Source organism: Dipteris shenzhenensis, chromosome 1 (genome assembly GCF_047967505.1).
Source record: "Dipteris shenzhenensis isolate YYH24624 ecotype China chromosome 1, Dip_SZ_1.0, whole genome shotgun sequence".
Taxonomy (NCBI): domain Eukaryota; kingdom Viridiplantae; phylum Streptophyta; class Polypodiopsida; order Gleicheniales; family Dipteridaceae; genus Dipteris; species Dipteris shenzhenensis.
In genome coordinates, this window is record NC_141596.1 from 25,721,380 (window position 1) to 25,737,289 (window position 15,910).

A 15,910-nucleotide genomic window follows, 5' to 3' on the forward strand; every position below is an offset into this window, starting at 1 on the left:
TCTAAGCTGCTAGGTCTAGACCACCGCAGAGAGTCAGCCAGTCTTGAAGTCCAGACGTGTGTCCCATACCACATGCCCTTTCCTCTAGCTGCTGCTCCCAGGATAAGCACATCAACGTCCAGAGGAAAGCACTCCTTCGACCCCTGATAATGAGGCCCTGGCCTATACTTAAAGACCAGCCTTCATGCCCCGGCTATCCTTAGCTGTGAGCCTATACTTTAGCATGCATGCGTAAAGTAAATTACTTTACCATGTGGCCATCCTTTGCCAAGTAAAGCTCAACCATGCCTTGCCTTTAGCCGGCTAGCTCTATTCACAGGGTCTAGACCTCACCTTTGCTAGCTCTAGTCTCAACCCTAGGTTAATTCCTAACCGTGGGTTTTAGTCAGGCCTAGGCTTTGATAAGCCTATACCCTAGTTAGTCCAGTCGTGGATGTAACATCCTTCTTCTCTTAAAATAAGATTTATGCTGACATAAATCGAGGTAGGAGAGATAAATCTGTGATTCTTAGACTATACTTCTCAATACGTCGAGCCACCCCAAAGCCTAAGGTCTAGACCACTGCAGAGAGCCAGCCAGCCTCGAAGTCCAGACATGCGTCTCATACCACATGCCCTTTCCTCTAGCTGCTGCTCCCAAGCCAGTAGGTCAATGTCCAGAGGATAGCACTCCTCCAACCCCTGACAATGATGCCCTAGCCTGTACTTATAGATCAGGCCCAGGCTATCTTTAGCTGTGAGCCTATACTTTAGCATGCATGTGTAAAGTAACTTTACTTTGTGGCCACCCTTTGCCAACTATAGCTCAGCCATGCCTTGCCTTCTCTATCCACAGGATCTAGACCTCACTTTTGCTAGCTTTGGTCTCAACCCTAGGTTATTCCTAGCTCCAGGTTAGACCACACTCTAACCTTAAATCTAATTCTAGATCCCAGGTCAGGCCTAGGCTTTGATAAGGCTGTACCCTAGTCGTGGACATAACACTACGCTCCCACATTTACGAGGCTGTTTGGAGAAGGCTGCTTGCTCACACAATGACTTCTACTCCCTGCGAAAAGCAGGCTGCCTGGAGCTAATCTACAGCATGTTGCTTTCAGAAACTCCATATCATGGCTGCTGTTGTCAGGGTAGGTGAGTTCATTTCCGTCTCTGTTTCTACTATGTAATTGTGTTGTCATTTTGAGGATGATTTCTTCCTTAAGCAAGGATGGCTTGTAACATTAGTAGCTAATGGCATTCTAAATAGCTAGATCGTTTTCTGCAGATGGCTCTAGAGTTCTTACTTAAAGTAATTCTGAGCAAAGATATATGGCATTTGTTGGTGGTTATGTATATGTGCCATGTGGCATTGTCCCATATACAACTTACAGTTCTATAGTGAACAGCCACATGTCATGCATGTATTAATACCATAAACAAACGAGTCCAGGTCCAATGCTATAATGGGAGGGGCTCATTTGCCACTCCATCTTGAAAATGGCATGCCGCTATTGCATTTTTCTGATATCACCAATCAAACTTCGATCTTTGTTTCTCTCTCTCCCTCTCCCCTCTACCCTCTAGCTGGCTGGCTGGGCTTTTGTTACGAAGGCACATCAAGAGGGGGAAGGGAAGCTCCAAAAGGATGCCAAGGCCCTCCCTCCTTTTATAGAGTTCTAGGAGAGGAATTGTCCCCCTAAGAAAAGGGCTGGCCTCTGGATAGAAAGTGGCCTGAATCATAGGCCCTTCTAGCCTGGGGAAACTTTCAGTGGGCTGTAAAACTTTCCCTTGGTTCTTGGTGGGCTGTGGAAATTTTCCCATGACCCCTATCCTGGCAATGACAAGTTGATGCCATCTGCCAGCAAAAGCAATTACCGAGCAGGAGGATACATTTTGTGAAGACATGTGACACCTTAATACTTTCTTCATGCATACTACTTCAAAAGTAGCCTACTTTTCTTCACTCACTTATCTAAGCACATATCAGAAGGCTCAGAAACCAACAAAAAACATAGTCCAATGTCTTTCAGCAAATGTGAAGGATGCAAAGAAACAAGCCTTACACGTACACAACATTTATAAAGTGGCAGCTATTGACCTTAAAGCATAGACATTTACAAATTCATATAGAGGTATAGTTTAATGCATCATTCCAAAACAAGATGAGCTTTCTGAGGCCTACCGGAACATTATCGTACAATTCAAACAATGGAACTGCCAACAGTTTATAGTTCTTTGGGACTGCAAAGTGATGTCGCTCTCCTAAATGAACCACAAACATTTTCTTGCATTCCTGCAATGTAGAAGATAGAAACTTAAAGGTAGCTAACAGGGGACAAAAGCGACGAGATTGTACACATTTGTCCTGAAAGTCAATCTGATTAATACACATTCAGCAATTCAAGGGCTCTGAGTCTGGACTTTCACACAAAAGTACAATACTGCAAGTGGCTACCTTTGGCTTGGTTATATGAGGAGGACAATAAGGATACATTAGTGTCTCGAAATTAGGCCTCCACCAAACTGCCACACACTCTCCAATCTGCAAAATTAACTTCTTAAGGAATATGCAACAGTTATCGAAAGACTCACTGCAACATGCAAGTTTGAGCCCTTGATATCAGAAGGTTTAGACAGGTTACTTATACTTCTTCCCTTCAGCAGCCAAAGTGTGCTAGCTTCTTGCAGAATTATAAAGTAAAATAGAAGCGAATGACATGAGGGTTCAACATAGTTCTCCCATGCTTTATAGTTTTAACATGAATATTTACTTTCAGCATAACATTTCAAATGAATTTGAAATATCTACAAAGACAATCCTTAAGTCTTTCATTGCATTCTGCAATACTCTGGATTGAAAGGTGGGAATCAAACATTAAGAATGTAAAATGGCAACCACTCAGAATATCATCACACCATCAACACCGAATGCAAAGGTTAAAAAACCCAACTGTGGATCCTTGCAAGAATCATGAGCACTCTTTATGCTTTCCCTTGCAAACTGCAACATATGTGCAACCAATCAGCAGCAATGCCAACGTTGACATTCTATAAGCCCACTGTCCATGGGGGCTCTAGGCTTGCATCCGTACATCGAATGGACTGATTCGCGTGGTTGAATGCTATTGTAAGCAAACTCTGACAGTTGAGGATACTCTCTGGGAGACATAAGCTCTCAGCATATCTTCAAGAGTCTACTGACCCTCAAAGGCATGAGCTGGAGGCTACTAGCGGTCTCCACTGCTTGCATGACTCACAAGCCATGCAGCAATGAAAAGCATGCCTACACAGCCTCTCCATTCCACGAAATCAAGATGACGAAGCAAGTCGCCGTACCAGTATCCCAACGCCAGAACAGGTCAAGAAGACCTGCGCATAAGCTCAGCTAAAGCGTACCAGCAACACACAAGTTGCTGTGTTAGTCACACACAAACAAGACCAAGCACCTGTGAACAAATGTGAATCTGTTTTGCCAGCTCTGCCACCCAGACCTGAAATGTACAAGCATAGAAATCTTAGGTTTCTGCTCACAGTCACTCACAGCGTCAGCAAGGGAGTTTGCTTAGACGTATGCCTGCTATTCCAGCCTACACAGCCAGCCGACTAGGGGCATCACTAAACAGCCCGTAGCAGCCATATGTATGTGTACAAAGGCACACAACACACACACAGGTACATACATATACACATACATGTGTATGTATGCATGTATGTGTGCATGCATCCGTGTGTGTGTGTGTGTGTGTGTGTGTGGTGTGTGTGCTTGTGAAAGAGAGGAGGAGAGGAGTGGATCTCTGCCGTTCGTCGTCCTGCCAGCCTCCATACAGCCCTTTGCTGATTCTGTACAGGCCCACCTGCAGCTCCCAATGGCGGATTGTCCTTACGAGAAGACATTTCAGAAAGACAGATCAGTTCCAAATAAAAAACAAAAGCAGGTTATCGGTCAGGATGACCCCCTCCATGCCTCTACAGAGGCTCAGTTAGTCTATGCGTTGATGCATGAGGCCTTTGAAGACACTCAAAAGAGTTGGAAAGATCCGGTTCCCACCACGGGCATCATGGTTGAGGTGAATGACATTTTTGAAGGAATATGCCAAGCATGCCATCATTAATTCTTTTCCATGACGTATGCCTACTACTGCATATGTTGGTAACTAGTTGACTAGAACCCTCGGTGGTTGCTATGTCAAAAAAGTTCATTATGCAGCAAGGGGCTTTTTTACAGTGATCATGGCAAAGAGCACAGGCAGATTTTATTAGAGCACTCTCCTCTTTTCTATGGGCAGCAGATGGTTCATGTGTTGCCCTGGTCTCCTACCAGAGATTATCAGGCGTTGATCCAACACAGATGCCCTATCTAGGTGGAAGTTGTGGACTATCCTCAATGTCTGGCCTCTCTTTTGCCAAAAATTACAGCCTCTTTTGCAAAGTGGTTTGTCCACCACGGCCTAATGGCAATTCAAATAGATTTTGTGTTTTGTGGGACACATATAATCCAACCCCAGACTCTTATTCGGTTACAGTGAATAATGTTTCGATGGGCAGTGCCTTCTATAAACTGAAATGGAGTCTCTTTGCAGGTGCTTGCTTTGAATGCAAGAAGTTCGGGCATATGGCTTCGCAATGCCCTTCACGTAGTCCCAAAATGCAAGACTTCTACTGCCTCCTCTTTGATGAAGTTTAAGGGGGTGAAATAGTTTTTTGATGTCCAGGACAAAGGGAAAGCACCGGTTGCTTCCAATGGTGATGCTCCTCCTTCTCTGCCTTCGGCCTCTCATCCTCAAGCAAAGGAAAAAACTTTGAATGAACCCCAAGAAAAGTCATCTCACCTAGGAGACCTTTGCCCTCCCGGACTTGGAATGGTGCTTCCTCTCAGGGAAAAACACCGGCTGAAAATTCTGTTATTGGTTTGACTTGGACTGCGGTGACTGCCAATCGTACCCTCTTTCTAGAAGAGGAAGTTACTGCCTTATTGTCTTCTCCTCAGGCTGAGTTTTCTTCTCAAGGCCGAGGCCCGAATACTGAGGTGGAAATGCAGACATAGAAGGCATTTTTGCTGTTGTACATACCTGTCCTATATCTATAAATATGCTTGATCATCTCAAATGTGTCACTTTGAATGTACAGGGTTTTGTGTGATGGTTGAAAATGGAAACTGGTCTGGCTGTATATAAGCCAATTGCAGTCTGATATAGTGGCTTTACAAGAGCATAATCAGCATATGTATGCTGGTAAATCTAGACATTTTGCTAGTTATGACATTTTCTATGCTGGAAAGCACTCTTTCTCTGGGTAGCCCTTTTGGTTAAGCATGATCTTCAGCCTATTGTGGCCTTCAATGATCACCATGGTCAATGGATGATCATACAATGCCTTGTTTAAGGTGACGTCTTTGAATTTGCATCAGTATATGCTTCTCAATCTTCCGGGAATCGAGCTTTGATTTGGGATGCTATGCACAAATATCCCTGGCAGCATTATGCTTTTATCTGTGGTGATCTCAATAATGCCCCACAACTGGGAGATAATACCTCAGGCCACACTCACATGTTAGCTTTTGAAAAGCAAGCATGCTCTGATTTTTTGCTTCAGTTGTGTCTGGTTGATCTCTGGAAGGAATTGCAGCCCATGCTTCCGAGATATACCTTTTAGCATAATGCTCAATCTTTATATCAGGCACGCTTGGACAGATGGTATCGGATTGATTCATAGCATTCTAAGATTGTGAAGCATGCCAAATACACTTGTCAAGAGTTTGACTGAACTCAGTCATCTTCGGCCTGTCTTCAGAAGAAAGCATGCTATTATGTCATACTAAATTCTGTCTCCAATCGAATGATCAAAGAAATATACCTTTGTAAGACTAGAATAAGTCCAATCATACAAATTTAGAATTTTTGTTGTTCTAAAGATCAAAAATCTACAAAGAAAATAAAAGAGAAAATGAAAGAGAAGAAAAAGAGGTAAACAATAACTTTTATGAAAAACAAAAGGAAGACATACTTAGCAAGCAAAGCAACACTTATGTCGTCATCAGTGCCCAAGCATAAGCAGCTATACTGGGTTTCTAAAGACCCGTGGAGTCTCTTGGGCAAACCCAGTGCTTACTAAAATACGTCAAATAAACAAAAGAGAATGAAAACAAGAAATAAAGAAGAAACGAAGCAGGTGACTTAAGCAAAAATAAACAAGCAAGTCAAGAAACAAAAACTTCCAAAAAACTAGAAACTCTCTCTCTCTCTCTCTCTCTATCTCTCTCTCTCTCTCTCTTATTTAAAACATGAAAAGCTAAATGGCCCTTTACACTTATGTCTCGTTTCTTCTACAAAGAGGCAAAAATACATTTCTAACTTAGAAAGCACAAGTATACTCAAACAAACTCTCTTTTGAAACTAAAAGAAAAACGGGCTATTCAGCGCCCCGCTTTTTGTTTTCAGCTTATGTTCAATCATTCTAAACAAACCTAAGGCCGAAACACCATAGATAAAAGACTTCATATCTAAAAATGTGTGAACTTTTTTCATTATTTTCCTTGGATTATATCTCTTTTGTAATAGTAAAGTGATCAAATTACTACATTGAGTGATAAAAGACTCCTTAGTTGTACAAAGGCGGGAAAATCTATGGAATTGGGAAGAAATGACTCCATATTTTGCCAAATCAGAAATGTTTGAGTCAATGTGAGGCATTTTTATAATGTGTAAACCACTATATTCAAGTTGTTCACGTTTATCGTATATATCAACCTCTAATCCTATGGTAGATTGAGAAAGTCTAAGATCTAAGAAAACACAAGAATCCCCTCTTGAAGTGCAGTTCAGTTCACAAGAATGATCAAAGAAAGCTTGCTAAATGGGAGACCCGATCTTGGCAAAGGGCTTTTTTCGATAAAGGTTGCTCTTCCAAGCAATTCTTTACAAGTTTGCATTACAAAAGACAAGCTGCCAATATTTGTCGGATCCGGATGCCTCATGGTTCTTGGTCCTCATCTCGCTCAAAGCTTGCTGCTTTTTGTGTGCAGCACTTTTCATCTCATTTTGGGCATGTGGACATTCTTTCTCCTCAGGTTGTGTCTGCCAGCCAGCTTCTTTTGCAACATGTCCATCCCATTCTCTCTTATGCTCAGACTTTGGAATTGGAAATTCCTTTCAAATTCCTTTCACTGAAAGAGAATTGTCAAATGCTGTTCAATCCTGTGGCAGACGGAAATCTCCAAGATGGGATGGTCTCACTGTTGAATTTTTTCTTGCCTTCTGGGATATCCTCAAGCCTTCTTTGCTGCAAATGGTTAATTCAGCCTGGGAAAATCAGCAAAGGCCTGTGTCATGGAAAAAGGACTTGTTAAGCTCCTTCCAAAAAAGCAGCTATGTGATTCGCTCACTGATTTGAGACCAATAACGCTCATGCCAGTCATTTACAAAATCATAGCCAAAATGGTTGTTGATCGTATTAAAGGTTATTTGCATGATGGGTTGCATCCTTCGCAATATGGCTTCGTTCTCCATAGGCATATCACAAATAATATTGCCAATGCTTATATTGGGATTGAATATGCCAAATACACCCAACAGGATGTTCTACTCTTGCAGGTGGATATTACAAAAGCCATTGATACAGTTCAATGGGAATTCATCTCGCAAACAATGCAAGCTTTGGGGTTTGGAACAAAAATGCAGTAGGTTCTTTACTGGCTTTACAGCTTGCATTCTTTCAAGAGATCTCTCTGATGAGTGCACTCTTCGTTGTTCGGTCCGTCAGGGATGTCCCCTTAGTGCTTTACCTTAGTGCTTTATTGTATGCCATTGCTACCCATCCTATGCTGCAATATATTGATCATCTCATGGCTACAGGCTCCCTCCATGGTTTGGAATTAGATGCACATCGTAGCATAGTTGCTCAAGCCTATGCCGATGATTCTTTCTTTACCCCGAAGAATACGCAGAATGATCTTTTTGCTTTGATGCAGGCTCTCTGTGTTTATGGTTTGGCAGCTGGTCTTCATGTAAATTTTCAAAAGTCTAAGCTGCTCCCATTGCATTCTAAAGACTGGCATAGTCTTTTGTGGCCCGAGAAAATCATATCACCTACTCAGATTGTTCGTCATCTTGGTTACCCTTTGGGGTGGGGTCTCACTCGTCGTCAACAAACTGATTGGGTGATGGTCAAGCTTCGGAAAAAGCTAGAGTATTGGAAATTGCCTTTGCATGTTCGGCTTCGGATAGTGCAATCCATCCTTGTGGCTTATATTCAATTTTATTTGCCTTTGATCATGTTCACCAAGGCAGATCTTGCTTCTTTCATGTCTGTCATTATGGAAATCTTCTGTCATTCCAAACATGGCAGAAAAAGTCTCAGGCTGCTTTTAGTGCATCAACTTTGTTCTCCTAAGATGCATAGTGGTTTGAACATCACGAATATCCACGTGCATATCCTTGCTCACAGGGGAAAAATGTTGCTGTAATTTCTGCAAGGTGATCAACCTTGGGCTCTTATGATTAGATCTCTGGTCACACTATCAGTGTTTCTGCCTTTGGTCACTGGCAAATCAATCTGCGATTTCTTATTTGGTTGCATCGATGGCACTTTGCCTGGCTGCCCTTTGGTCTCCAATTTGCTTCTTGATTGGAAGCACGTCCTCTCTCATCTGGAATGGCATGGTCGACAATCTTTGCTGGGTAATTCTTTGCGAGCTGAAAGCATTTACTGGTTGACAGTTTTTCAGTCTCCACTGGCTTTATAAAAACCTCGTTGTTCCTCCTTTGTTTCTTTTAAGGGCATCACTTCTGTTGCTAATGTTATTCATGATGATGGCTCTGTGCTACCTTTTCTCTGGCAGCTACACGGTATGGCTTGGGCTCTCATTATCGTGCTTTGTGGCAACAAATTGCTTATATGCTTTCGCCTTTTGTTCTGATTCCTCCTTTGGAACTTTAGAACAGGTTGGAGGATTGAACTTTGACTTCCCCAGGGTCCTCTTCTCGCCCTTTGAGGCTATCTCAGATTACGATGCCTGTATTGTATAAAATCCTTTTGCCGCAACCTTGGGTTTCAGAAAAAGACAATTCTATTTGGCGAATGCATCGCCCATCCAAGTGGTGGAGAAAGAGATTATAGCAACTTTGGGCCTACAAAGATCCTCTTCAGCAACAGGTTTTCTTCTGTCGAGTGCTTCTTGGCATTTTTCCATCTCGATAGATGTTGGCTCATAGACACATTGCTCCTACTCATTGCCACGGATGTTTGATTTCTCAGGAGACTATGCCTAATTTATTCTGGTTATGTCCATGTTCTTGTGGGGTTCTTGTGAGTTCATTGATCTTCTTCGGCAACGCCTACGAGCAAGATTCCCGACTATTCCTTTTGGGAAGTCTTTCTGGCTCTTTGGTTTTCATCCACCCAGACCGGAGTTTCATCTTTTCTTTGTTTGGGTTCGCTATTGGGCACTCTGGACTTTATGGACAGACAGGAACTGTAAAGTCTTTGGTGATCCTGTATTTTCCTTGTTTGGCTTTTTTAAGCGTTCTCTGCAGCAATCCTTCTTTGATTGCTTGCAGACACGCTGCATAGATCATGATGTATATCTAGCATACACTGAGATTTTCAGCTGATGTAATTTTGGATGCCTCGTTTGGAGGTCGCTACTCTTGTAATATAATCAATCAAAGGTTTTCACTGAAAAAAGTGTGTGCGCATGGTGCACACACACGTGTGCGCACACACACACGTGCATACATACATATGTATGTGTATATGTATAAGCACTCCACTACTGAATTCAATGTTGAATTCTCAGTTTTGGGAGATAGGTTAGATTTACTACATACATATGTATGTGTATATGTATAAGCACTCCACTGCTGAATTCAATGTTGAATTCTCAGTTTTGGGAGATAGGTTAGATTTACTACTAGTTGGCCCCTATATACCTAGATGAATCCAGGAACATTCCCACACTCATCCTCTAAAAATACAACATAGTGCAGTTTCAATCTCACGATAGTCACTCATAAGATTGAAAACCATAAACTCAATCACCCATAGCAGGAACTATGACATCCCCATTGACGTCATCAACGCCCAACAGTGGGTGTAGACCATAGTATAAAAATATGCTCTATTGAGTTTCTGTCAGCACTCCGAAGGTGAAGGGCAGACTCAGCCATGACGAAGGCTGGTTGGCCCCTACACTAGGGCTGGTCAGCCTGTTTTGAGAGAGGAGGCAGCCTGCCCCACTCTCTCTTATACATAGTGGCTGTTTGCCACTCTTCTGAAACCTCCATACAAGGCATGCAGGAGAGGAAAATCACCATCATTTGTATGATTCCATTGCTTTAGTTTTCCAGACTGGTCAATGATTGTCGTATGATATCTAGGGTAGCAAAGATTACATTCTATTGTATTTGGGAGACAAGACTGGTCAATGATTGTCATATGATATCTAGGACAACAAAGATTTTACAATTACAAGAAAAAGTTTCATTTCTCAACTCCTAACTCTTCTACATTATATATACTATGACACGTCAATTGACTCACAAGGATTAAGACTTAACTCTTACGGAGTCACACCTTTGTGTTAGAAAATAGACAGCTGCTTGCTTAAGCCAACTCCCCACAGCAGAAGACTTGTTCTAAGGTTCACATGATGCAAAATAAATCTCTCTCTCCATCTATCGTTGTTTTGGGGTTCATCTGGAACCCTCAAATGTCTTCCAGACAGGACATTCTAAAAGATCTCATTACTCAAAAAGCAGAGAAAGACTAATAAACAGATCATAAATGTTTTGCAACAGTGTATCGGATTGACAAGTCACAATACTATGAAAACAATACGTATTGCAGAAAACAATGCCATTGGAATACAATTTAGACAACTGTAGAACTATAGCATCATGAAGAACGGATCATTGAATATGTAACATAGATATCCAAGGCAATAGTCATCATCATTCAATAGAATACTCTCTTACAACAAAATCACATCTCTCTCATCATATATGCTCACACGTCTCTCATATGCCGATATGAAGGGATACACCCGAAAATTGGTGTCCCTTCCTGTCTGAAAGCAACTAAAATAAGGAAAATAGTATCTTGGATATGTATACCCATATATCCAGTATTACTGGCACACCCGGTGGATAGGAATTTGGAACAAATTCTTGGACCTGAACCCACCCTGATGCTTAACTCAGCAAATTATAGTGGTATGCAAGTAAGCTCTCTTCATGAGGCAACATCTCCTCAATCCAAGACCATGCTGGAAAATAGAGAGACGAGCTTGATGCAATACCAAGATTCCACTACTTCCAAACATAGCTGCTTACAAGTTTCCCAGAAGAACTGTTGAAACCAATATTTATTCTATAAGCCAGATAAAAAGCAGAATCAGTTGCTGGGGTGTCACTGGGATCAATGGTAGAAGTAATTAGAACATTTTCTGTATCAACTGGCTGCTCAACTAAAGTAACTAAAGTAGATTTCTCAATTGGAATTTCTATACCATAATGCTCAACTGGAGCAGTGTCTTTCCCTGTCACCTATTCTTTTTCCTCCAATTCTTGACAAACTCCCTTAATAATTTCTTTAATACCCGTATCAACAAATTGTTGCGAGTCAAATTTTTCCCCCAGTTCTTCTTTAACAAGCATCTCCTAAGCTACTTGAACTAATTGGAATTTCCATACCATAATGCTCAACTGGATTAGTGTCTTTCTCTGTCACCTATTCTTTTTCCTTCGAGTCTTGACAAACTCCCTTAACAATTTTTTTCAGACCCGTAACAGCAAATTGTTGCAAGTCAGACTTTCCCCACTTCCTCTTTAACAAGTATCTCCTGAGCTACTTGAACTAAGGCACAAGCAGCAACAGTCTGCTCCTCTTGATTAACAATGCTTGGTTCCTCTTGGGTAACAACTTCTGGTTCTTTCGCTGTACAAATTTTCATGTGGCTTCTGAAGCACAACTTCTGCTTCCCTTTCAGTAACCGTTCTTGGTTCTATCTGAGCCCCAATTTCCGGTGCACTAAGCACTTCTTGCTCCTTAGAGGTCCTGGGCTCTTCCTCTGTGAAGGCTGATTCTCCCAATTCCAAAACAGATGTAGCAAAATTCCTTGTTTAGATCTTTTCTCTTCATAGAGCTCCTTTTGCAAGGCTTCCAGTTGTTCTTGTAGTATAGTGATTCTGATAGATTCTTCAATCTTCAAATGATTAGAAAACGGGTGAGCTAATGTTATCATCAACTTCTCTTTAACTTGAGTCCACATTTAGTTATGCAACTGTTTTTACAACTCCTCACAACGTATGCCACTCATGAAAATACCTTCCACTGTGTCTTGGACTTAATCTAGGTCTCCACATCATCGAATGCATTCACCCTTTCTTGCAATAATGTGTTCTATGTCATCAATTGGGCATTCCCTTCCATTAGCTGATTTAACTGCTCTGCTAAAGTCCCCTTCACCTCTGTCAACCACTGTTGAGCATCTTGGACTATTGTTGTTTTAGTAGTCACCAAACTTTGTAACCTCGTGGTCTTTTCACAAATAACTGCATTTTGATGTTGAAGTTGCACCAAGGCCAATTGAGTTTCTTCTGCCTCCACAAATTATTATGCATGTGTTTCTTAAACCTTTCATGTCCTACTCTGAAGGCTTTGTGAAGCTGCCTTTCAGTATCTAATTCCTCCATCAAAATCTGTATACTCTGTAATTTTACTTTACGTAGTTGGTGGTAGCTAGACAAAATGTTAAAAAAAGGAACTAACTAGGAGATAGCTCTCATAAACTTATTTTATCCGTTCACCGGTGTTGGGAATACATTGCCATGCAAGTCCGCAATCCAGAATGTTCCCAAGTCTTCCTCCAATTGAAGCAACTATTCCTGGAGAAACTAAACTGACTCCTACGGGCTCATCTTCTCAGCCGCAATCCGCAAACTTGAGGATATGAATTCCATCAGTACTACAGCCTCCAAGCCGTAAACCAACCAAAACGGTGTCATTCCCGTGGTGAAAAGCTGTTCTGTATGCCCACAAAGCTGAATCCAGTTTTGTATCCCAATCTTTCCGGTTCTTTGATACGGTTATCTTCAAAATTGCTTCATCGTCTTGTTGCTACTCTCCACCTCTCTATTGCCCTACGGATGATACGTCATAGCCACCTTAAGAACTACCATATGCACATTTGTCAATCGCTTCACCGTATAATTCAGGAAGTGAGTTCCTTGATCTGATACCAACTCGATCGGACATCCGAACCATGTAATGATATTCCGGTACAAAAATGTCATTGTGTTAACTGCTGTATTATCCCTTAGCGCCTGCACCTCAACCCATTTGGTTGAATAATCCATGGCCATCACCACATACTTGTTCCCCGTGTACTGTGCTGCCGCCTTACAACAACAAGAAACAGCAAAACGGCACAGCAGATCCTTGTTCCAGTCCGTACACAAGTACCCATCCAATGATATACAATGATATACAACTGGCCATGAACATATGGTCTAGGAGAGCACGTGAATCCATCCATAAGTCCAGGCATAACCAACTAGAGTGACTAGTACACTCATCATAAGGGTCTCATGGCAGAAATATTGTTAGCCAACAGCACCTCAGGTGAACATAAAGTATCACCAAGCGACCCTATGATACCCTGAGAGCTGTCAGTCACGAGGAGATGGAGGCATGACCCCCCTCGTGAGCACCAGGTACTGCTCCAGACCGATGCTCGGCTGAACCTGTATGTCCCTCGACCGCAGTCGGCATAAGCTGGTTGCATCCAAATAGAGCTGCACTAGCTTGAATCTGCCAATTCACCTTCCTCCAACCACTTCACATCTAGCGCTGAATAATTCTTAAACTTTACCAAGTAGGGACGCTGAGTGCGACGCCGTACTTTCCTGTCAGAGTGTGCCAAAATCTGCTCAGGAACAAGTACCTCATCAAGCTCTTCAACCTCGGGTTGATCCTCATGGAGCTTATCATCTGGCACTTCACCTTGAAAAGGTTTCAACAAACTAACATGACAGGCATTATGGATGGTCCAGTGATCCGGTAGCTTCAGCCTGTAAGCTACATCATTTATCAATGCCAAAACCTGGAAAACACCATAGTACTGCATCTTCAACTTTGTGTACACTTTATCCTTGCCTTTCTTCCTCTTTGACCGTGCTTTCTGAAAACGCAGCAGCACCCAATCTCTTTCTTTCAGGAGCATTTCACGGCGGTGCTTATCTTCTGCCCTTTTGTGCTTGTCCTGGCTTTTCTGGAGGGCTGTTTTGACCTTCTGATAGGCAACATCCAAACTTTCCACAAACCTGTCCGCTTCAAAAATCTTCTCCTTTGTATGCAAAATGGGTGGAGCCTTGCGTTCCCCTGCCACAATTTCAAAGGGTGCTTTTCCTGTAGAAGAATGCACCGTATTGTTGTATGCAAACTCGACAAGTGGCAAAAATTGCTCCCATTTTCATTGTTGATCTGAAACATAGCACTTGAGGAGATCCAAGACAGTGGAATTCGCCTCTTCGGACTGCCCATCTGACTCTGGATGAAAAGAGGACGAAAATTTCAGAGACGTACCCATGTTTTCGAAAAGACCTCTCCAGAAAAGACTAGTCATCCTGGGATCTCTGTCACTGACAATTGATTGAGGCATCCCATGATGTTTGAACATCCTTCTTCTGAACAAGAAGCATTGAAGAGCAATAAGGAGAGGAGCTTGGCTATATCAGCCCTTTTTCCAGCAGCTCCTTCACCTGGCTCATGATCTCCTCCTGTTGGGCTGCACTACCCTGATACGGAGGCTTGTTGGGTGGTGAGCTACCTGGAATCACATCAATGCCATGATCCTCCGGCCTTTCGGGTGGCAATTCATGTGGCAAAGCATCTAGAAAATTGCAAAAGAAAATTTGTCCTGTTCTTATCCAACTCTGAAAGGCTGGGATTTTCCTCACTCAAACAGCCCTCTTTTGCAAAAATCAAGTAAGCTGAAGATGCTTTTTCATTATGTTTGTAATAGCAAAAGCTGATACAACAGGGACTGACTCTCCCTTATGTTTTACATCAAGAACATGGGTCTTGCCCCGATGTGTAAGTGTCAGGTTCTTGTTTCTGGTGTCAAGCACACCTCCAACTCGGTAACACCAAGGCATCTCCAACAAAACATCTCTCACGCAGTGGCATAATGTAGAACTCTTCCGTGTCCACATAGTTCTGAATGTGCAGCCGCAACTTCCCGATGATCGGAGTGACAGGAGTGACCAGCTCAGGATTAGCCATGTTTGCTTCACATTGAGCTCCCATATCTTCTGCACGTATGCCCAACTTTGCTGCGAGCTCAGGTGAAATGAAATTCGCTCGGGCTCCCGGATCAAAGAAAATAAGAAATGATTGATCTCTGATCTTTCCCCAAGCCCTGCATAACTCCATTTTCTCCAATTCATGCGTGACATCAGGCAACAGACCAGCACTCGGCTTTGGCTTTTTTCCACTTGTGTCATCTTTCTTTTCCTCCTTATGCTCATGCTTTTCCTCTACAAAGCACTTCCTCTTCCGATGAGGGCATTCATGGGCTCTATGGCCTTTCTGCTTGCAAATGTAACACTTGTGGGCTTCAAACAGCACCTGCTTCTCCTCGGGAGACAACCGAGGTCGTGACGAAGAGTGTCCACGCCTTTGGCTTTTGCAACAAAGGCTGATTTTGCTGGTTTTTCGAACCACTTAGCCTTTTTAAAATCTTCCGTGGCATTGCCTTTGTTTCCCAAGCTGTTTTTAAACCCACTGATCCGTCCTTGCATCAAAGCATATGTTGTATTTGCATTCTCTATAAGTTGGGACAGATTTGTCACCTGTATTTTTGTGCAATAATCCCTTCTCTCTTTAGGCAAACCACAGCAGTATTTCTCAACCTGCTCAGAGAAGGGAACCTGAC

General features: G+C 42.4%; 1 protein-coding gene across 1 annotated transcript in view; it reads right to left on the reverse strand.

The window, feature by feature from the left end:
* Positions 1-15,910, reverse strand: part of LOC147905603 (pre-mRNA cleavage factor Im 25 kDa subunit 2-like) — a 55,176-nt gene that overhangs the window by 24,221 nt on the left and 15,045 nt on the right. Inside the window, exons 5-6 of the mRNA XM_087380855.1 lie at positions 2,435-2,521; positions 2,162-2,272 (exon numbers count right to left, since the gene is read on the reverse strand). Of these exons, the coding sequence (XP_087236981.1) occupies positions 2,162-2,272; positions 2,435-2,521 (198 nt within the window). The remainder of the gene's footprint in view (positions 1-2,161; positions 2,273-2,434; positions 2,522-15,910) is intronic.